Source organism: Cydia amplana, chromosome 15 (genome assembly GCF_948474715.1).
Source record: "Cydia amplana chromosome 15, ilCydAmpl1.1, whole genome shotgun sequence".
NCBI lineage: Eukaryota > Metazoa > Arthropoda > Insecta > Lepidoptera > Tortricidae > Cydia > Cydia amplana.
In genome coordinates this window covers 16091479-16114105 of record NC_086083.1, presented here as the reverse complement: position 1 = coordinate 16114105, position 22627 = coordinate 16091479, and the positions used below count along the sequence as shown (strand labels likewise).

Here is a 22627-nt window from a genome sequence, read left to right as displayed (position 1 = left end):
TGCCTCGATACTAAAGTGTAGGCAAACTTCACAAAAGCAGAGGACAAAAAAAGACCACCAGACTAGCCACCAAATATCTTGAAAACATTCTTAATTTACTACAAAACATGTCTATTGACCGTAACCAAACCAGCGATACAAGAAGCAAGGCAAACAAAATATCTTGGAGGATACAACTAAACGGAGTAGCCATTAACAGGCTTTCCCCTCTGTCGAAAATAGGCGGCCAACGGTCATACACAATGTATGGACTGACGTTTATCTGACATGGCGTCTCCGTTTGATTATATTCTCCAAGCAAAATATCATCTACAATCGTATGTTACCTACGACCTTACGACGAATCGAGTTCAAAAACGGCTTCAAGATCACATCATGAACTTTTATAATGCTGCCCTTGACATAAAATCGCTGCGATGTGCGTAACCATTTTTATACCCAGAGGGGAAATGGTAAATGAAGCAATAGAGACGGGTTCCAAACTATGCCAAGAATGGGAGGTGGTTACTGAACGGCGGACGCGGAGATAAAGCGAATGGCCGCGGGAGCAGCCAACGGATGCTGCAAAGGAAAAAATGAACGAGTAACGAAGATTAACAACTGAAACGGACAACAGATTCACGCTCCTTAGTGATACTGACGAGAAGTTCTGTTTCCTCTTGGATGGGAAAAAACAAAATGCTTTGATTTTGGAACAGTCAGAACAGTGTATGGCTGTGACATAAACGGCCACGAGCTGTAGGTAGAAATAGTTGATACTCGCATGTTAAACAAGAAAGGACTGAAATATAACGAAGCCACAAGACCTAATCGAGTTCATAGTCCAATATGGAAATGAAGGCATCTTCTCCAATCTACGTATTTCATTACAAATACTGCTGACTAAGCAGTATCGATTGTAAGTTGTGAGCGATCATTTAGTAAGTTAAAACGAATCATTTTGCAGTCGAAGCTCTGGGACCGTGGTGCGTGGTGCCCAATCGCTCACAAACTAATTCGGCGGCTCTCAAAAAAAATTCGAGGTCACCGGGGACCGTAGGGCTGGCTCGTTCCTCGCCCAACGGATCGGCATAGCCATCCAAAGGGGGAACGCAGACAGCCTTATGGAAATCCTTCCACAGGGATCGGACAAGGATTTATGTTTTATTTATTTTGTAGGTAGTTTTAATTTTAGGTTACTTTTTATTGTAAGTTTGGTATTCATTGTTTATGGTTTTAAATTTAAAAAACCGGCTACCTCGTGACAGGCATAAGCCTATAGTGTGGGGCCACAGGACGTTGATAATTGTTAATTAGGTTTTTTCTTTTTAATAAATGTTATTCTTATTCATCTTATATTTGAGAACTACAATTGGAAAACAAAGATTGGTTGATCTGGCGTTACTAAGTATAGTAAGAGAGATATGAAACTAAGCAAATGGATTTTGGACGAATTATAAATTGATTTGCAAAAAAGGATGCTGTTTAGTAATATGCGTCAACACACATTCATTTATCAATAGATGTCAACTTTTACCCCACCAATGCATCTGCGGTTCCACTGTGGAGAGCAACGGCCACCATGCTTTGAGCTGCTGCCGTTGCGCTGGGAGGTTGTCACGGTGACTCGGCATGTCGGCTCTTAGTGACATCATTAGGAGAGCTTTAGTGTCAGCTGATATCCGTGTACGCTTGAACCGACAAGCCTCAGCCGATCGGACGGCCAAAGGCCTGGCGGCTTGACCCTGGTGCCATGGGAAAGAGGTAAGTGCTTACTATGGGACGCCACGTGTGTCAGGTATGACGCTACGGCATACTACGTCAGGCCTCCGTGCTACGTCATCCCTTCACGACAGGCTTCGTCACACCACGTCATCGCCAGCATACGTAGTTAGTTGATGCACCGTTGCATTTAGTGATTGTGAAATTGATACACCGAATATCATTGTGATTAATAAAAGGACCTCGCCGCCTTGACTCGCGGCTAATTGTTACTCCTAAATCGTTTAGGTTGGACACCTAGTTAAGAATTTAATGTAATTTGCACCAAATATATCATATTCTGTAGTACAGACCTCTTATCAATTTACCTCCTCCGCTGCTGCCACTCCCTACATATATAATTCGTGCGTCAGTACTTTTGCCGCCTCGCATCTTAGCCGCACTCGGCGCTGAGCGGGTATTTATTCGTCCCCCTCGCTGTCGAGACTTCGGGATGTTGGTGCGCTGAGGGTAAGACCTTCCTCCGGGACCTGGGTCGTCGCCTGTTTTAAAACGGCCTTGACCCCCGCTCCGGGTTTTTTCTGATGCAAAGGCTGTCCATCGCAATCCTACGTGGCAAGCGGCAACGCAGCGAGCGTCATGGGCACCTTTGCGTCGGGGGCAGCCCGGGGGGATTCAGTAGGTAGTTATTTTTTACATGCTTATTTAGTTTGTATATATATTTAAGTTTCTACAGTAAAATATTACTTTTAATTTATAATATGTTCACAAGGAGTATAGATGTAGGTATCTTTTTTATGTAGTGTAACATTTCCCGTGTATGTTACAACAATGGACAACAATTAACCAGGTACTTAAGTTCAAAATAGCTTGGCAATCAAACATGCGCGAGTTGGTACTTTCACACAGAGGATTCCGTACCTACTAATCAAATTTATAATCTCTCTCTATCACTCTTCCATATTAGTGCGACAGACAGTTGAGTTTCGTATGCTACGGAGCGTAAACGATTGTCATCTTGGCTACGCACCCTGATCGCGACCAAAAACGAAAGAGACAAATCACGATCTCACGAATGTGGCCAGAACGGAATACAGCAAATATTTTTCGGCGAAAAGGTAAATGAGATAACAAAACGAAACAGAGGAATCAGAATCAAACTAAAAGGAATGCCATGACGGAAAACGAATAAGACATTAAAAGAGATACAAGTTACAGAATATGATCAAAGAAGATAACTTGGAGGATATAATCAAACGGAGACGCCATGTCTGTAATTTTCTGTACAAAACAGTCTGCCGATTTTGGCGGGGGAGGGGAACGTCAAATGTATGCGTAACGTAAAAATAGCTATGTCAGATAAACGTCAGTCCATACATTGTGTATGACCGTTGGCCGCCTATTTTCGACAGAGGGGAAAGCCTGTTAATGGCTACTCCGTTTAGTTGTATCCTCCAAGGAAGATAATGACAACGAGCGGACAAGACGATCAGAATGATACGAAATAAGAAATCAAAAACGAAAACCGAATGAGACGAGCGTTTAGGTATGATACCGTTTTTGCAGAGACCTCAGCACGCCTACCGAAATTATAAGTATCCGCACAAACTCGCTACGGCCTACCTCTGGCTTTAAATCGCAGGTCCTTAAACTACAAACATTTAAGTCAAGAATTTTTACATTAAAAAAAACCTTACTTTGATTGCCTTTTTTCATTAGTTATTTGCATTTTTATTTTTATTTTATTTTTTATTTATTTATTATTAGAAGCGTATAAAACAAATTTGATGTGCGCAAGTCGGCTTGACTTAATACAACCGACGCGACGTTTTAACCCCATACATTGATAACATCGACATGTAAAAGAACATGATAAATACGCACACTAATACTGTGTTTGATACATGATATACTTACCTATATAACGCTTGAAATAAAAAGTACATTCAGTTTGCAAAATGTCGGCTCGTCGTGTTATATGGAGTATAATTTCCTGCTCTTTCCTCATACTTGCCATCAGAGGGCAGGGAATGATAGTAAGTACATATGTGACGTTCCACGGCAAAAGGTACCTTATAGCACTTGGCGCTTACGTCGCATAGCGCCGCAATAACAATAGCGCGCGGCGGCGGAGCGGCGTTAATAATAGCGTAAGCGCCAACGGCCATAAGGTACCTTTACCCGTGGGACGTCACATATAGTAAAAATTAAAACATTTCATTTTCGTACTAATCTACTTCAATAAAAAAGTAGATTAGTAGAGTTACAAAGTTGTGTAATGTATTTTTGAGACTTGATGCCGTTTTGAGAAAAAGAGTCCGCCATTTATCGAATCTCGATTGGTTTTTAACCATCACTGGTGCATTTTTATGTTCCTTAAATTGACGCTTTAAGCTTATTGTACCGTCATTACAATCAATTATCGTCGTCTAGCGCCCACAACACAAGCCTTATTGAGCTTACCGTGGGACTAGGTCTATCTGTGTTAAATTTGTCCTATAATAGTATGTACATATTTATTTATTTATAATACCTAAATGTTTTGTTTTCACCAATAAGTTTATTTTTGTGTAATATTTTGACATTTAATTTTCTGTAATATTTTGACATTAGTGTATAATTGTATATACTGAATTGTTAATTTTTTTCTTATAAATAACTGATTGTAAATATTGCATGCCTTCTCTGGTAAAACATAAGACACGCTTTTTAAAAATGTTATCACCTATGTACATAATTGAACTAAGTACAGTTTTATTTTAGAATAGTTTGTATTTAGTTTAATTGTAATTTTAAGTTGTTTTTATTTATTGTTTTCGTCGTGTTATTGTACATTAACGTATTGTTGTTATTTGATATTTGGTAACAAATAAATATTAAAATTTAACTGTTCTTGAAATAAATAAAAAATTGCTTGAGGTAAAAACATATATTAAAAAAAAATTATTTTTATGAGCTCAATTTATTAGTTTTTATAATTTTAATTTAGGTAATTTATGTGATTTTATTTATTTTAACTTTGGTATGATTATTTTTATTTGTAATTTTATCTAAAATTTTTATGTAGGTATGGGTCCTAGTTATCCGAAATAAATGTATTTTGATTTGAATTGCAGGGCACAGGAAAGTGGACCATGGTGGTAGCTCAGAATTGTTCTAGAGACGCGGAGATGCCACACAAGATGTATATGCACAAGCACAAGCTGAACCGCACACATGTCTCCTTCGACCTCGGCGCGACCATTCCAGAAGTCATCGACAACTCTATCGCTGTAAGTCATTGGAACGGCGAAAACTTACAGAAATTGAAATATTTTCCTAGAAAGTAATTTAATTTGTTCTTAGTGTCATGAAATCTATGTCATTGCAATCGCTCATTGATATTCCTGACATATTTTATTTGTATTATTTTAATTAATTTCCTTCCTTGACCACCATAACACACGCAATAATCTAATAATCCTTATTCGTTTTTGTCATATTTTTGCATAGTAAAAAGATTACCATGTAAATCATGAAAGGTGCTTTTTTTCTCTACATATTGTATCTGTATTTTAGTAATCTAAATTGTATCATTCGAATATTTTCTAGGTTCGCGTAGATATAAAAAGGAAAGTGGACGGAGCATGGAAACAGTACATGATTTGGGCCGATGACTGCCTGCCATGTGCCTGCAAACAATTTGCAGGAAAAAACATGAAGCGGGGCTTTGAAGCCGCTGGGATAGATCCGCCAGACTTCCCCATCCCTAAAGTACGTTAGTAAATAGTTAGCGGTTAGGTTAAAAAAATAGGGGCAAAGTTGTTGCTTAACCCTTCGTGCTAATGCTAATATTGATGCCCGAGCAAACAAAATATTTAAAAATTGAGTACTTCTTGTGCGTTTTACGTATAGTAGGAGAGAGGAGGAGTTTGTTAAGAACTATAGATAATAGAAGAGGAAAAATGCTAGGGCACCTGATACTGATACGTCACGATGAATTTATCAAAAACATCACAGAAGGGAAAGTTGAAGCAAAGAGGAAGAAGGGAAGACCAAAAAGAGCGTACATGAATCATATAAAGGAAAAACTTAACGTCGTGTCGTATCAGACTGTCATAGAAAAGGCAGAGGACCGCCAAACATGGAAATTGCTTTACCGACAAGTCTTCTTGAGAGGGTTTCAATGCATGAGGGTTAAACAAACTTCGCTGCAGAGTAAACACATCATTTTTTACCACACCAACGCGAGGAAAATACTAAGTGTCATTACAAATCAGGTCTAAATGAACGGTATTAATTATTTATCATTCAATATCATCACTTTTAAGTCAATTATACAAGCCAACATGAGAAAACAACTAAAAATTTGCATTAAATTACCTACTTTGCCACTCTTGTTGTTCTAATTTAAGCTAAATTGGGTAAACGTATTGTTGAGGACATTTTATTAATTACATTATGACTATTATGAGCAGGCTCGATCAAAGGGTTATGGAGCTACAAGAGCCTAGAAGGCTAAAAAGCTATTTGTGAGAGGTCTGGTGTCTGGCTATTCTGGTCATCTTGTTCGCAAGAAAGTACGGTCGAGTATCGCTTTCGGGGCGAATTACTATAAATTCTAAACTAAAATAGCTCAAATTTTTGTTTGCAGGGACGATATGACGTCCATCAGTTCATCGTGGATTCGAACGGGCTTCCCAAATACGGCATGTACGGAGAGTGGCTTGCGGACGCCTACGTAGTGAAGGACGGAAAGGACATGGCTTGCCAGCAGGTAGTGATGACGTACGAGAAGACGGATTTCTATTAAATTACAACAGGCCGGCAGCAAAAAGAGTCCAAGTACGAGACGAGTACGAGACGAGTAGTGGACAAACGTAGTCCCCATTGTCCTCTCTGGTTCTTGACATTAGAGGAAATAGGGTATTTTCCTACTAGTCAAATCAGTTACTTTTTTAGAACTGTCAAAACGATTTGCTAATATGTAATTTATATTTCAATCAGATTTATTATTGAATAGACCTTGTGTTTAAAAATAACTCTTGTGTTTTTCTAATAATTTATTTTAAATACAGTATAATAGGTACCCTATTGGTTTACACAATTCAGGTTATGTCAACCGGACCGGATATCAACATTATATATTTTTTAAACAAACGAGGGTGCTGGGTTAATCTAAGTAGGATGTAATTGTGTTATATTTTCTATAATGTTGATATCCGGAGAGGAAAATGGGGTCACGTGCCGTCGTCCACTTTCGTCTTAATGATGTTAAAGCATAAATGTATATTGGGAAACAAATACATGTCATACACTAAAGAAAAATATTGAATAAGATACTTTTATTTGTGTTCTTATTTAAATTGATTTCAAATTATAACAGTGAAATGTGTAGGTTTTCTGTTTTGATATTATTATCATGGTTTGTCGTCTATCATATAGCGCTTAATTTTGAAGTTAATACATGTTAAATAATATCACAACTATACAACTCAACTCGACTAAAATATAATCACATAAACAAAAACAATCAAAAACTTGAAAGAAACGATATGGGCATTGACAAAATGGATGGAAAAGTAGAAGTGTGGAGCGAGAAAATAGATTCCAACAGCGAGATCTACTTATAATAACACCAAAACAGGCTGCAACCTACCAAACCAACTATGCTATTTTTAAGGGGTTTGTACCCTCCGTCTACCTTCTTGAAAATTTCTATACGAACCTAGAAAATAAAGTCACAACTAACCCAATGTTATATGTTATGTATATTAGAACCCTCAATAACAACTAACCCACTCTAACTTAGATATATGTCATGTAGCATGCGCCAGTCGCGAATAGACGGAATAGATATATGTCCTACAAGCCTCAAGCGTTGTTTCATTTACCAGACAAATTACTTTCAAGAGTTTCAAGTTTCCAAGCATAAATCTTTCACGAAACTAAACGATGATGAAAGCGAGGAGCGTAATGTAACATTAAGCCCAACTTCAGAACAATACATAAAAAAGAAAGAAAATACATTCATTTAATGCCACAACATATTACATATAGAAATGAAGACATAAAAAAGACACCCATAAAAAGTAGGGTGGAGAACTTAGACAGTAGCTGTTCTTACTTAAAATCTCGATTCTATATTGGTCTATTAAACTACTATGGGAAATTTTTACCAAGGTTATCAGAATGCTTGATGCCTATCTATAATTTATTATAAAGTCACACTCCGTTTACGAGGGGCGTTCAAAATATTCTCGGTATTGATATCTTACGACCTCTTCTAAAATTTCTTTCGTTACTGGCCGCTAAGGTTTATTCATTGACATTAAAAAAAAGTATAATTCGAACCGAGATAGTCTTTTGTTTTTCTGCAATTGCTGAACAAACATGAACATCATGTGCGAATTGACAATGTTAACTAAATTAGAACATCGATGCGTGATAAAATTCTTGACAAAACAGGGTAAAAATCAAAAAGCCATAAAAGAGGAAATGGATTGTGTTTACCGTGAGTCTGCTCCTTCTTTATCTACCATTCAAAAGTGGTCAAGCGAGTTTAAACGCGGAAGGGAGAGTATTGAAGATGACCCTAGACCTGGCCGGCCTGTAGTAGCTACTTCACAAGAAAATATTGATAAAGTGGAAAAACTTATATTGGAAGATGGTCGAGTGAAGGTAAAATCTATAGCACAAGTAACCAATCTCTCTATTGGTACCGTACATGATATTATACATGACCATCTTAATATGTCAAAAGTAAGTGCAAGATGGGTTCCGCGAATGCTGACTCGGCTTCAAAAAGACATGCGTGTAGCTTGTTGTTCCGATTTTATTGACCTGTGCGGTGAAAATCCTGATGAGGTGCTGCAAAGAATAGTTACTGGAGATGAAACCTGGGTTCATCATTATGACCCAGAGAGTAAACAAGAGTCCATGCAGTGGCACATTAAGGGTTCAGCTCATCCCAAGAAGTTCAAGGTCATCCCTTCAGCTGGCAAGGTCATGGCCACGATATTTTGGGATTGTGAAGGAGTATTACTAATCGATTATAAAGAAAAAGGTGTAAATATCACAGGACAGTACTACGCTAACATTCTACGTCAATTAAAGGATGTAATTAAAGAAAAGAGGCGAGGAAAGTTAACCAAAGGTATTCTGCTTCTGCATGACAACGCCCCCGTCCATACTGCTCATATTGCCAAGGCAGCTATTGTTGAATGTGGGTTTAAAACTGTTACTCACCCACCGTATAGTCCGGACTTAGCCCCCAGCGACTTCTTTTTGCTCCCCAATCTTAAAAAGGATCTGCGTGGAAATAAATTTTCTGACGATGAAGCATTGAAGGCGGCAGTGGAGGAGCATTTTTACACGAAAGATAAAAAATATTTTTACGAGGGATTAAAAAAAATAATTGATCGATCTTTTAAGTGTATGAACATAGGGGGGGAGTATATTGAAAAATAAAAATATCAAACTTTTCGTACTTGTTTGTTTTCATTCTCATACCGAGAATATTTTGAACACCCCTCGTAAGTGGACAGAGAGTTGCCAAAGAGCTTTTGAAAATAGGAAAAAAATGTTTTTAGAAAATCAGTTGATTATGATTGTAATAAAGACACACCTTATGTGTATAATTGCATGAATTCTATAGTAATTTAAATTGTATTTTTCCCTTATTTTCTCGTAATGCATGTTAATTATAAGATGTAATTATTTTTGAAAAGATGTGTCCCGCCGAGTTTGTTGCCGGTCCCATATTGATCCCAATATCCACCCTCCTCCAATTGAGGGAGGGGTTTAAATCTTCTCGGGGCAGAGGTGTAGGGTTGGAGCCGGTCTACCTAGCTTTATTTGACGTTCATAAGCGCATTGTAATTATGCCTACTTGAATAAACTATCTTTTATCTTTATCTTTATTATTTCTGACATCAGATGCGAGTAAATATGGTCTAGGAGCTGCACTGTAGGGGATCCAATTAGTTTTGCATCCGGTACTTTAAATAGTGCACAAAAATATTATTCACAAGTAGAGAAAGAAGCGATGGCCATTAATTTTGCTGTAAACATACATGGGCGCTTTACTTTATTTTGACTCTAGCAACTTGTCGCTTGCCATTCCTTCGTCTTCGATATCACAGGCCGTTCGATGAACATCTCATTAGATTTACTCTCAATATTATAAGTTAATTTATGGCTGTTGACGACCTTTAACATTTTGTGGATTATAGAAATACATCAGTGTTTAAAGGACGACGTTGTCATGTTCACCATCGCACCATTTCCTTCCGCTGCGTGGACCCCGGAACCGGGCTCTGCATCAGGTTAAGATGCCCAGCATGTCACGAGAGAAAGAAAAATCGTACTCCATCAAGTAAGTGGCTGTCGGTCAAGTGGCAAAATCAACAAAATATAACGTTTTACGTCGTCATACAACGTCAAGTATAGATATTTCTAAATTGCCACGATGGCTGTGAAAGTCGCCACTAATGTCGTCATGGGTACTCCCGCTATCAAAAAGCTGGACGGGAATAGCTACCTGACGTGGAAATTCGCTTTAAAGATGATCCTAATCACAGAAGGATAGTGGGATACTATAGACAGGGAGTCGGACCATCGCACTATTTCCTTCCGCTGTCACACACAACATAGCACGCGTTGCGAGCGGTTTCGTAATACTTGCTTCGACTTTGGAAATATGGACGTTGAAAAACTAATTAATTTAGTAAAAGAAAATTTCGTTTTATATGATTTGACGAATAAAGACTACAAAAATTCCGGCGCGAGACCTGTGCCATATGAAAAAAGCAAAACCCGAGGGCATGGCATGAGTGGTGGGGATAACTGACAGAACGGGATAGTCTTATGTATCTTTCACTAGGAGTAGCAGAGAAAGCGCTATTATTATTTGTCTTTGTCACAGTCTCATATTTTTTTATTCCCCACCGTAGTTTATGGTGGGATACAAACAATGCGTAAACGTCAAATTGGTGTGAAACATATGAACAGTGCAAAGATTATCAGGAAAAATATTGAAATCAGTGTTTCGTGTGCATGTAGTAGTACTTAACAATTCAACTAATATGGTGAATTGCTCAGTTTTGCGCTGTACAAGTAACTGCCGGCAAAAACAGGACAACGTAACATTTTACAGGTAAATACAGTATTTTATACTTCGGTCACATTATCATGCTTAGTAACAGCATCCTACAATCTATATCAATTAAAATCTGAGTAGAAAAAGCATTTACAGTAAATAATAACTCGGGTAAAAAAAATAACCTATAAATATTTCCTGATAAATTAACCGACCAAATTACGTACGCATATTGACAGTAAGCCGTCACCCTTTTAATAACGTGTATTCAATTTAGTCGCCTTGCTATTATTCGAGGGATACCAGCCCGTGATGCATACAATTACCCCAAAATTCGGGTATTTTGTATTTTAATAACATTTTTATATATAATTTTGCTGTAGAACTGGACATATACGAACAATAAAATTGAACTGTGTTTAAATTAGAATGTAAATTATATTTATTTAAGCATTACGGATTCTTTCTAACGTTATAGGGGGTTTTGCCACGACTCAGAGAATCTAATTCTATGATATGCTGCAGGCACTAATTCTTAATTTTGCTATAAGAGTGACAGATTACAAAATGAATATTTCGTTTATTACCTCCAGATTTCCACAAGATGCAGGCACGCGTGCTAAATGGATTTTAGCAACCGGAAGGAGAAACTGGGCACCGACGCAAAACTGCCGGATATGCTCAAAGCATATTACTAAAACCTACCTTTTCTATTTCTTCCCGTGGCACACAGTATGCTAAAAAAATCTTTCTTTAGGCGTACTTGTAATATACTTGGTCAACCAGATCTTGACAGTAGAAAAAGGCGGCAAATTTGAAAAATGTAGGCGCGAAGGGATATCGTCCCATAGAAAATTTGAATTTCGCGCCTTTTTTTACTGACAAGATTCGGTTGACCAGCTATATGTATAATGAATCGCTTAATGATATAGACATTTTTGTTCATAGTTTGTCCGTTTTCAACTTGGAGGATACAACTAAACGGAGTAGCCATTAACAGGCTTTCCCCTCTGTCGAAAATAGGCGGCCGACGGTCATACACAATGTATGGACTGCCGTTTATCTGACATGGCTATTTTTACGTTACGCATACATTTGACGTTCCCCTCCCCCGCAAAAATCGGCAGACTGTTTTGTACAGAAAATTACAGACATGGCGTCTCCGTTTGATTATATCCTCCAAGGTTTTCAAGAACAAAGTTCGGCATATTTTGTTTACTAGTAATTGAAAAATTGTTTCAAGTAAATATTTTGCATTGTTTTCTTACTTTATTTGCGTGTTGTACTCACAACTATACCTACGGGTAATTTTATAATTTATAATTAAGTAACCTATTTACTTTTCATTGTAATAGTCAACTTAGTAATGTATGAAACTTTAGGCCTATTTTTAGTCATTTTTGTAAGACTTATTTGTAAAAAAACAGTTTTCTAAATAAAATAAAAAAAGAAAATTGGCCCATTTATATTTTATTTATCGTTGCGTCTTACGTAGGCGAAGAACTCGCGAACGTGACTAAAATTACCCCAATATTTGATAATATTGGGGTAATTTTTACCTATATGGTATCCCCGGGTTTGTGACGTCATCTATGTCTATCCCTTACGGGGGCACGCGGTAGGCCACATCTATAGAAATACTACCATCTATGGCAAAACCAGTACGATAGACAACACAACATTACAGATACCTACCTCCACGCGTTCCCGACAGACGGACGGACGGACAACAAAGTGATCCTAAAAGGGTTCCGTTTTTTCCTTTTGAGGTACGGAACCCTAAAAAATAGAAAAAAGAAGAAAGAAATAGAAGAAAGGGAAAAGGTCCGTCGAATCATGGGTCGCAAAGAATAATTTCATCGAGTGATTCTATGCTAAGACTTCATGAACAACGAATGCCAATTCCAAAAAAAGTCCAAGTACTTAAAAAAACTTTGCAATGACAAGGTTATGCCCAAACAATACGTGCAATAAACTTATATCGACCGGGATATGAACCGTGATTACCAGGCCTCGGAGTTTTTTTAGCACGGTAAGACTAAGGAGAGCTATGGAGTCTTTGTTAACATTAAAATTAAATTCATACTCATCCTCATTAATTAAGTTCGTCCGAATCGTTTTATAAATACTTAGACTACTTATATGTAATTAATTCTGTTTACATATATTTAATTAAATGTTATATTATAAAAAAGTAATAATATGTATATGTGTATGTTAATATTATTATATTACCCATATTGCAGTGTCATCGCTCCAATATTTTATTTAAGTACTTAACGTACCTAGAGACAAACCAAAGAAAGTCTGCAGCGCAATAATTTGACATCGAATTAAAAAACTACATATGGCAATGTTTTTTAAGCAGTCAGTAAACGTCATGCACTATGTATGTGTTTGTCAAAATCGTTTAAATATTCATTGTGTTTTGTGATGAACGGAATAAACATGGTGAAACCTTACAAAACCGGCGTGCGGGAGTTACTTTTCCGCATGACGAATAATTTTACACTTGTAAAAAGTCAGCACGAGGCGATTCAAGCTGAAAAACGACAATGTTTACAAAATTTGGAGTTGATGACGGGTAAGTGGAATGAAACATCTTAATACTTCACCATATGTACCTACTTAGATAATATAATATTGGTTTAGACTAAGGTTTCACAGCAAATTGAACACACCTAATAGGTATAGGCATACTTATGAACTTCCTCTAACATTTAGAGAAACTCATTGGTACTAGCCGGGTTTTGAGCTCGAACCCACAACCTCCATGCTTATGCTCACGGCATGGGTACCTACTAGTTAAAGCTAAAATTAATTTTTAATATATGTTTATTGTTTTAATGGTTTATTTCGTTTTTTCGAAAACTAGTTCGCAAATTGCGGGCAATTTCTCTGTCAATCTAATTACGCCTTAATGGGAGTAAAAGAGAAAGATGCTCGCATATTGAGAACTTCGGTGTTCGCGGTAGGCCCTCTGTACCTATTTACCGCCGTCGCGGATATTACAAAAGCTTATTAATTTTGATGAAGCCAAATGTCACATTCTCCCAATATTATTTATCAATATTAGTATATGTCTACATATTAATAGTGACATCTATTGTTGGAATGAAATTTATTTTACCATAAAAATTAAGCTGTGCATACAGCTTAATTTTTTCATAGACGGTAAATATGGTAGAAATTTCACAAGTATCAAGACTATTTAATCCATTTTCTGTGGTGTTGTCGCATACTGATTTTTAAAAACTACTTTTAATCTAGCGCTGCAGACTTTCTTTGGTTTGTCTCTACATACTATAATTACTGTTAAGATAAGGAACTATACGTTGTCACTGGCCGCTTTAGATAATGCACTTAATGACATCATATGTCATGTATCAACATATTAAGACGTATGATTTGTTACTTCAATATATTCATTTAAGGCAAATTTCGGAATAAATTGCTGATTTCATTATGACGGATCCACAAATATCTGAAATTTTGCACTGGATTGAACCGTACAAAGATCTTATATACGATCACGAAAAATGTGTAGAGTCAGACCAAGAAAAGTCTGCAGCGGGTTTGACAGCCCTCGCAGTGCCAGTGTTATTTTAAACGTCAAACTTCTATTAAATTATGACGTGAAAATAACACTTGCACTGCGTGGGCTGTCAAATCCGCTGCAGACTTTTCTTGGTCTGACTCTAGTAATGTGTGTGTCTTGTGACGTACATCTCACGCAATTAAGACACACTTTTATATTAAAGCATGTCAACAGCATTCTACACAATACAAAATCTCGCCAACGTTCTTCGTTTATACAGCGCTGGATAGAACCCTATGAAGAGTTAGAGTATAATACCGATCAAGCAGTTATATACTGCACTGTGTGTGAAAGTTCTATAACTAGATTGAAAAAGGACAACGTTCTGAAACATGTTAATTCTGACAAGCACCAAAAGAAATGTGGAGCTATAAGCGACTTCTATATTGATCTCTGCTTGTTCCTGGTTACCTGCAACATTCCTTGGAACAGACTTAATCATCCCGAATTCCGAAAATTCATGGAAAAATATTGCTGCCCAATAACGAATAAAAGACTTCCACACGAATCAACTTTGAGAAAATTTTATCTCCAAAAAATTTACAACCCAGTTATGGACAAAATAAGGAACTCATTTAAAGATTGTTACCTGTGGCTTTCCGTGGACGAAACAGTAGATGTTATTGGTAATTGCGTTGTCAATGTTATAGTAAAGTCATTACAAGGATCCTCGTGTCGACCCTTCTTACTATCATGTAAGGTATTAGAAAAAGTCAATGGAAACTCGATCGCTGAAGTGGTAGAAAATAGTCTTATGTTTTTGTGGCAAGGTAATTTCGAAGGTAACATTGGCAAATTTTTAATATTTTGCACGGACAGCGCTGCATATATGCTTCTCGCAGGCAAAATTTTAAAACGGAAATTTATCAACATGAAACATGTTACTTGTTTAGCGCATGCCCTAAATCGTGTTGCTGAACAAATAAGATCAGAACATGAAGGAGTCAACGCCTTAATATCAAATGTAAAAAAGATATTTCTGAAATCGCCACAGAGAACACGAATATTTAAGACGATGGCCCCTGATGTGCCCCTACCGCCGCGGCCTGTAATAACCAGATGGGGGACATGGTTGAATGCTGCATTTTACTACGCGGATCATTATGAGCAAATAAAAAGTATTATTTTTGAATTTTCAAGAAAAGAAGCCATCTCTATAGCAAACGCCCAAACCGCATTGATGGATATGAACATGCCAAATGAGCTTAGTTTTATTAAAGACAATTATCAGGTTATTGTTGAATCTATTACAAAATTACAGTGTACAAATATTCCATTAAAGCAAGCGTTTCAAGTAATAGACGACATTACACAATTTTTTACATGTTTCGGCCCTGACACGATTAGAGATCCCGGAGATAAAAGTTCTCCAAAGGAACCCAGATATTAATGAAATACGAACGATGGCAAGCTCACAACAATTTGAGGAAGTTCTAAAACATGCTACTTTAACTTCAGTCGATGTGGAAAGATCTTTTTCGTGTCATAAGTGGATTTTTGACCAACATAGAACATGTTTCACTCCAGAGAACATGGAAAAAGTCTCAATTATTTACACATTTTACAACTGGACTGATGAAATAAACAACGTACACGTACCATGTGAAGATTTTGAAGAACTCATTCCTATAGCTACGTGTTCTATGGATATTGATTGTTAATTCTATGGGGTTGTTTACCTTCATATTATTTGTTACTCGTCAATGAAGATGGTGGTGTATTTTTTATAGCTATTATTTATTTTATGAACTAAAGGCCGTAGCAAGATAAGGGAAGAAGATATGCCCTTTTGGAATTCAACGCTGTTTTTTTTTCTATAATTACTTACATTTAGTAGTACAATTGTGCAAAGTTTTGTCAAAAAAAAAACATGTGGTTCAGCTGGAAAAAAATAAAATCCGAAATATTAAAAAAGTATATTTCTCTAAAAGTATTGAACTTTATCATATTATCTTTATTTCATTTTAGTCAACTTAAAAGTAAGTATTTTCTCAGAAAGTATTGAGTCTCTATCTTTATCATTTCTGTAAAAAAACACGTAAGTCAAAATTTCTAAAATTTTTTTTTTTAGTTTCGAAGGCGTGACCACTCTAAATGACATTGCTATAAAAACTCTATTTAATGGTATGTCAGTCATATTAGTTTCACAGCTAAAATCGAAAAGCAACAGTGTCAAAATTAAAAAAATATGTTGGTTGGATTTTGTTACATTTTGCTCTTAAACCATTCTAACACCGGTAAAGAACTTTATGCATAAATCCTCTTTAAAACAAAATAAAAAACATAAGTATTTTGACGATAAAGCGATTCGATTTTGTTTTTATTGTAATATATGTCATTGTTAGCTCTTGCATTGCACCTTTGAATCTTAAGTAATTAAGTAATAAAAATGCTGTCCAAGAAGTACGCGATTAAAAAACTGTTCTCGAAAAATCCACAATCATTGTACCATATTGCAATGGTGAAAGTTATTGGTCTTATAAGAGAGGCATACGATTTTTTCGAAAATGATTATCCAGTTTTGGATCAAGTAAAGTTATTATAATGTTATTGTAGCGTTTCCGTGTCAGCGTGATTATTTACACTCAGTTTATATTGTTTTAATTTATTTTAGATAGAAAATATGCGGTCCACGTTTTACTGTTTGAAACTTCCTCATACAATCTACGTTGACATGTTCTTCAAAGGACTACCTCGTGAGGCTATATCTCTTAAAGATGAAGGGATGAAATCAACTGGATATTGTGAAGATTGCTGCCGTCACTATTGGTGTCTTGTAAATGATGCCCATGAATGCGACTTACGACGTTTATACTGCCCATTATGTGTGAACGAACTGTTTTGTAGACGTAAGGAAGAGTAACGCATAACTATTCTAAAATATTGTAGCTCTATATCAACCTTAATGAATAATAAACAGTTTTAATATCTATGGAATATCGTTTTAATATGTCGAATACGTATTACCAATGTTTATAATCATAGGTTGCATGTCTTAAGTACTTTTTTAAGTGATAGGCCACTTATGATTAAACCTCTTTACCTAAATATGTGTATGAGTAAATCAGATGTCACATTATGTCATGAATATATAGTTACGTATTTCGTTATTGTGATGATCGCTGATATTTATTAGGTCTAGAGCTGTACATAATTTACTTGTACTTAATTAATGAGGATGAGTATGAGTATGAACTTAATTTTAATGTTAACAAAGACTCCATAGCTCTCCTTAGTCTTACCGTGCTAAAAAAACTCCGAGGCCTGGTGATTACTGATTACCTTTACACAACTTTGACACCCACCCGCTATCTTCAGTTACCCGTCAACAAGATGTATGTAACTGCGTCAAAATATCGGGAGCTCGAAAACAATAGGTAGGTACTTACATAAGGTAATCACGGTTCATATCCCGGTCTAACCGTGAGTCATTCAAAACTGTTAATATGTGCAATATTATGTACAGCTGCCTTATGTGGGCAAAGTTGACTATTTAGACGACATTATATAAGACAAAGATCCAACTTAAGTATATTATTTTTTTGTTTGCGTGTACCAATTTACTTCGCTTCTACTTTGCCTTTGTGTGTACCTATACAGGGAGGATTTTCTTTTTGGGTCAGTGAGGGCAGCTACCAGATCCCGTGCTGCTACGAGAAAATGGTCTTAGAAGACCTTCCCTCGATTTCAAATCAATGAAGATTGGCTTTTACAGATTTTGGAAAAAACATACAGGGTGCGAGAAAAAGGTCATTTTTGACAAACTTTTTTTTTGATGCCAATCGATCCCATTCCTATTGAGGATCAAAAGCTTGTATGGAAGCAAAAAAAAATTTCCGGCTAGAAAACCCACAAACCGAGAAAAACTTTTCCCATACAATTTGATGAAAATGAAAACTTTTATTTTTCACATGCTATTTTTGTATGCCAATCGATCCCATTCCTATCCAGTATCAATAGTTTTCTAGGGATTAACTTACGGTAATGTACTAAAAAGCCACAAATTAATAAAAACTTTCTCCATACATTTACTATGGAGAAAATGTGAAATTTTATTCACAATTTTCTTTGTCGCCCATCTACAGCAATGTCTTCATACAGTATTATGGTTCTTAAATGTAACAGGACTGATTGGCCAGATAGAAAACTGTGAATTAAATTTCATGTTTTCTCCATAGTAAATGTATGGAAAAAGTTTTCTTTAATTTGTGGCTTTTTAGTACATTACCGTAAGTTGACCCCAAAGAAACTATTGATACTGGATAGGAATGGAATCGATTGGCATACAAAAATAGCATGTGAAAAATAAAAGTTTTCATTTTCATACAAATTGTATGGGAAAAGTTTTCCTCAATTTGTGGCTTTTCTAGCCGGAAATTTTTTTTTGCTTCCATACAAGCTTTTGATCCTCAATAGGAATGGGATCGATTGGCATCAAAAAAAAAAGTTTGTCAAAAATGACCTTTTTCTCGCATCCTGTATATTTTTTCCAAAATCTGTAAAAGCCAATCTTCATTAATTTGAAATCGAGGGAAGGTCTTCTAAGACCGTTTTCTCGTAGCAGCACGGGATTTGGTAGCTGCCCTCGCTGACCCAAAAAGAAAATCCACCCTGTATATGTGACTGTATGCGTGTGTATCTAATATCAACGGAAACGGAATTGTAAACCATGTAAGTACCTAAACAATATCGATGCTATCAAAAGTTAAAAATGTGTTACATCAGGTAACATACGTGATTTACGGTATATAACGATGTTGCTATTTTTAGTTTATTCAGTTTGAAAATGTCGGTTCATCTTGTAATAAACTGTATTATTTCCTGCACTTTTCTCATCCTCACTATTAGATGTCAGGAAGTAAGTAGTATTAATCTAATAACATGACTCCAATTATCTCCAAAATATTTTAATAAGATTTTCGCGCTGTATCGCCATTTCGCAATATATACCTACCTTATTCATTGAGCAAGGCTTTGGTTTCATTGCACCTATATAACATTGTATTTATTCGTCCTTGGCATCATGTCACAAATTTTTATTTAATGTCAACAAGCTCCACTCGAGAATCAACAAGTTCTCCTAAGGCCCAGCCATACAAACGAAACAGCCATACTAGCCTAACCTAAACTGTAGGAAATAGAGTTGATTTTGCGTTGTTTGAAAACTGAACGAAACAAAGCAAAAGCGACTCTGTTCCAATTGAACATGGTTTAAATTACATCGAACTGAATAGGTACTATAGGTAGGACCTTGGGCATTAGGAGGTTAAAAAAAGAATACAAAGTTTTACGACAAGTCACTTACATTTTAGCACTTTAGTTAGGATAATAAAAAAAATCTTATTTACCTAAAATGAAATTGCTTTGATATTTATAGCGACAACATCGTTATTCTGTATTTCTCTAAGATTCCTACTATAATGTCTATAATATAGGCTGAGCCTAGTGTGGGGATCACTGTACTGCTTTTATTGAAATTTCTGTATTTCTTTATTTTTCTTGTATTTCTTTATCTATGTCAGTGTTTTTATTAGTTAAGTTTAAATTAAGCGTTTTTGAATAAAGCTTTTTCTATTCTATTCTATTCTTGAAATAATATATTTAGAAATTTTTGATTTTAAAAAGAGAATTGTGCTACCCGAAAACAACGTGTCTACTTTAAAGTGCTTATACTAGGGAGCTTGCACAATTTTGCAGCACTTTACATTATCGTCGACGATAGTACGTCTTTCGCATTTGACACGTTATTTTAATTAAATATATCACTTGCATCACAGGCAACAGTCTAATTATCTAATAAGTAGTACAAAAGACATCAACGCACTTCTTATTCATTAAATAGTAGCGCGTTGATGTCTTTTGTTCTATTCTTTGGCGACACGTGTTTGGACGAATTCAACATTAACGTTGACTAAAGCGTTCGTAAAAAGTCAGAGTCGAGAGAGATAGAGGGAGCCCATAGTGAAAAGTATGCGATTAGTTTAGTATACGAAGTCTTAATTAAATTCAACCATTAAAGTCGACGAGTATTAGAAAAAACATCTAAACCCATTTCTGATGTTGCAGGACAAATGCAAGTGGACATTCTTGAACATACAAAATTGTTCGAACGACGCGGAGATGCCGTACAAAATGTACATGCACAAATACAAGGTGAATCGCACGCATGTCGCTTTCGATTTTGGTGGTGATGTGCCTGAACCCATCGACGACTCATATGCTGTAAGTACCCAGAAATAAGTTGTGTGTTCTAACGCTTGTATATAAATGGGTTGTTCTCAGAAGAATTATTATTCTAGTTCACGGCTACATTCTACCACCGCACCGTTCTCCGATAGGGCGTTCATGTTCACACCCTGGAACGATTCTTCTGTAATATAATAACAATAACACCTCTTAGTCTATAAGAGCTACCACTGTATAATACTTTTTTCAATAAATTATTTGTATTTGTAATTGCACTGTTCGACTATTTACTAGGTTCGCGTAGATATTAAGAGAAAAGTGACCGGTGCATGGAAACAATATATGATTTGGGGTGATGACTGCTTGCCATGTGCGGGAAAGAAATTTGCCGAAGAAAATGTGAAGAGAGGGTTTATTGCTGCGGGGATAGATCCGCCCGAATTTCCTGTTCCAAAAGTAAGTAGACAAAGGAAAAAGAACCGGCCCTGTGTGTGTTGGGCCATTTGTTGGAGGGTTCCGTACCTTCACACAATATAAAAAGCCATACCAGCAAAGGTGCGTATCTTTCAAGCACTTACGTCCTTTAAGAAGAAAAGTTTTTTTTGTCATTAATATCCCAATTTAATGCAGCGGTCAAAATAATAATTGACGCTGTATTGAGCGAGCCCGCGCTTTCTTTGAACCTAAGCCAGCCTTATCGCAATTTTAGGACACAGCGCCTCTTTTGGTGTCTTCCAAAACCACCCCACATGACCGACGCCATGCATGAGGTGAGGGACAAATTGGAGTGATTTACATGAAAACACCTATTCCATCTGCACCTGGGACAAATGGGAATCGTTTGAAACCTAAAATTATTTCCAGGGCCGTTACGACGTGAAACAATTCGTTGTGGACACGACGGAGCTTCCCCAGTTTTCCAGGCTCCTCGGCATGGACGGTGAATGGAGTGCGGACGTCTACGTAATAAAAGACGGACGGGATTTACTTTGCCATCAGATAGTAATGCTATACGAATCCCCAGAATGAAAACCCGTGTCTTTATATTGAAATACATAGGTGAAAACATCAATTTACATTATGGTGAACCGTCATCAAAATATGATTTTGTAAATGGTTATATTGAACTGAATTGATTAAAATGTTGTATTTGAGTCCTAAACTTATGTACCTCGTGTAGATTAATCTTTGCAGTCTCATTCGATAAAACTAGTACCAAGTGAGTGCCAATTATTGGGATTAAATTGCCACCAGGCTCCCATGAGACGTGGAAATAAGCCGGGACAAACGCTAGGAAGAAGGTTATTACATAATTAGATGATTTTCGCTTGATAAGAAAAATTCAAACGAACCTCTATTTTTTTATATATGTATTTGTGAAATGTTGGAAAATATTGTTAGGGCCCCTTGCTCCAGTTACTAACCGGTTAAACCAGAGTCGATAAAAAATGGAATACCTACCTATTCCATGTTTTTAAGCAAGAGAAAAAAATGTGTTAGTTTTATTAGAACTACTATTTACCATGAAGTTATATTTTTTAAACTGGAGCGAGTTGTCACTTTTTTTGCCATACTAATTTGAACCTTATCACCGAGACAGAAAGTTGTTCGTACCAGACTAGAGAAAACGGTCCACTTGAGATAGAAAAACCCGAGCCCTGTGTCTCACTCGCACATGTTGCCAATGTTAAAAAGATACCATTGTGGTAGAAATTGTATCATTAAACTACTGAATTTAATTACCTTCTTATACAATTTTAGTGCTATATTCAGATTACAGTTCTGATATATTTTAAGTAATTTGTAAATAATTATGATGCCAATATTATTAACTGATTAAACCAAGCGCATACACAGCAAAAAAAAACCTAAATTTTAGTATGGTAGGATTTGTAGTAACTTTAAATATTAATTGGTATCCCCAACTTGATGACATTTCTTCAAAACACGTGAATGCGAAATTTCTTAAAAATTGTGAAGAAATGTTATGTTAAAGGTTGTTGGAGTGAAATAATTGCTAATTGTGGAATATTGTTTCACAAGAAAGCCACAATTATTACATT

The 22627-nt window shown here is 36.3% G+C and overlaps 4 protein-coding genes and 1 long non-coding RNA gene across 5 annotated transcripts in view; 3 read left to right on the top strand and 2 right to left on the bottom strand.

The window, feature by feature from the left end:
• Positions 1-4534, top strand: part of LOC134654659 (uncharacterized) — a 191823-nt gene extending 187289 nt beyond the window's left edge. The window contains exon 2 of the mRNA XM_063510129.1: positions 4454-4534. The gene's annotated coding sequence lies outside the window, so the exon portion shown is untranslated. The remainder of the gene's footprint in view (positions 1-4453) is intronic.
• Positions 1-22627, bottom strand: part of LOC134654661 (zinc finger BED domain-containing protein 4-like) — a 1082235-nt gene that overhangs the window by 514336 nt on the left and 545272 nt on the right. The gene's annotated exons all lie outside the window — the stretch shown is intronic.
• LOC134654688 (uncharacterized) overlaps positions 1-22627 on the bottom strand; it is a 403600-nt gene that overhangs the window by 281107 nt on the left and 99866 nt on the right. The window lies entirely within an intron of this gene.
• Positions 3644-6500, top strand: LOC134654678 (uncharacterized). Its single transcript, XM_063510157.1, has 4 exons — positions 3644-3737; positions 4818-4973; positions 5293-5454; positions 6335-6500. The coding sequence occupies exons 1-4, from the start codon at positions 3660-3662 to the stop codon at positions 6491-6493; spliced, it is 555 nt and encodes a 184-aa protein (XP_063366227.1). The 5' UTR covers positions 3644-3659; the 3' UTR covers positions 6494-6500.
• LOC134654894 (uncharacterized) lies at positions 19139-21796 on the top strand. The gene is made up of 4 exons (XM_063510354.1): positions 19139-19236; positions 20445-20600; positions 20859-21020; positions 21429-21796. The coding sequence occupies exons 1-4, from the start codon at positions 19165-19167 to the stop codon at positions 21591-21593; spliced, it is 555 nt and encodes a 184-aa protein (XP_063366424.1). The 5' UTR covers positions 19139-19164; the 3' UTR covers positions 21594-21796.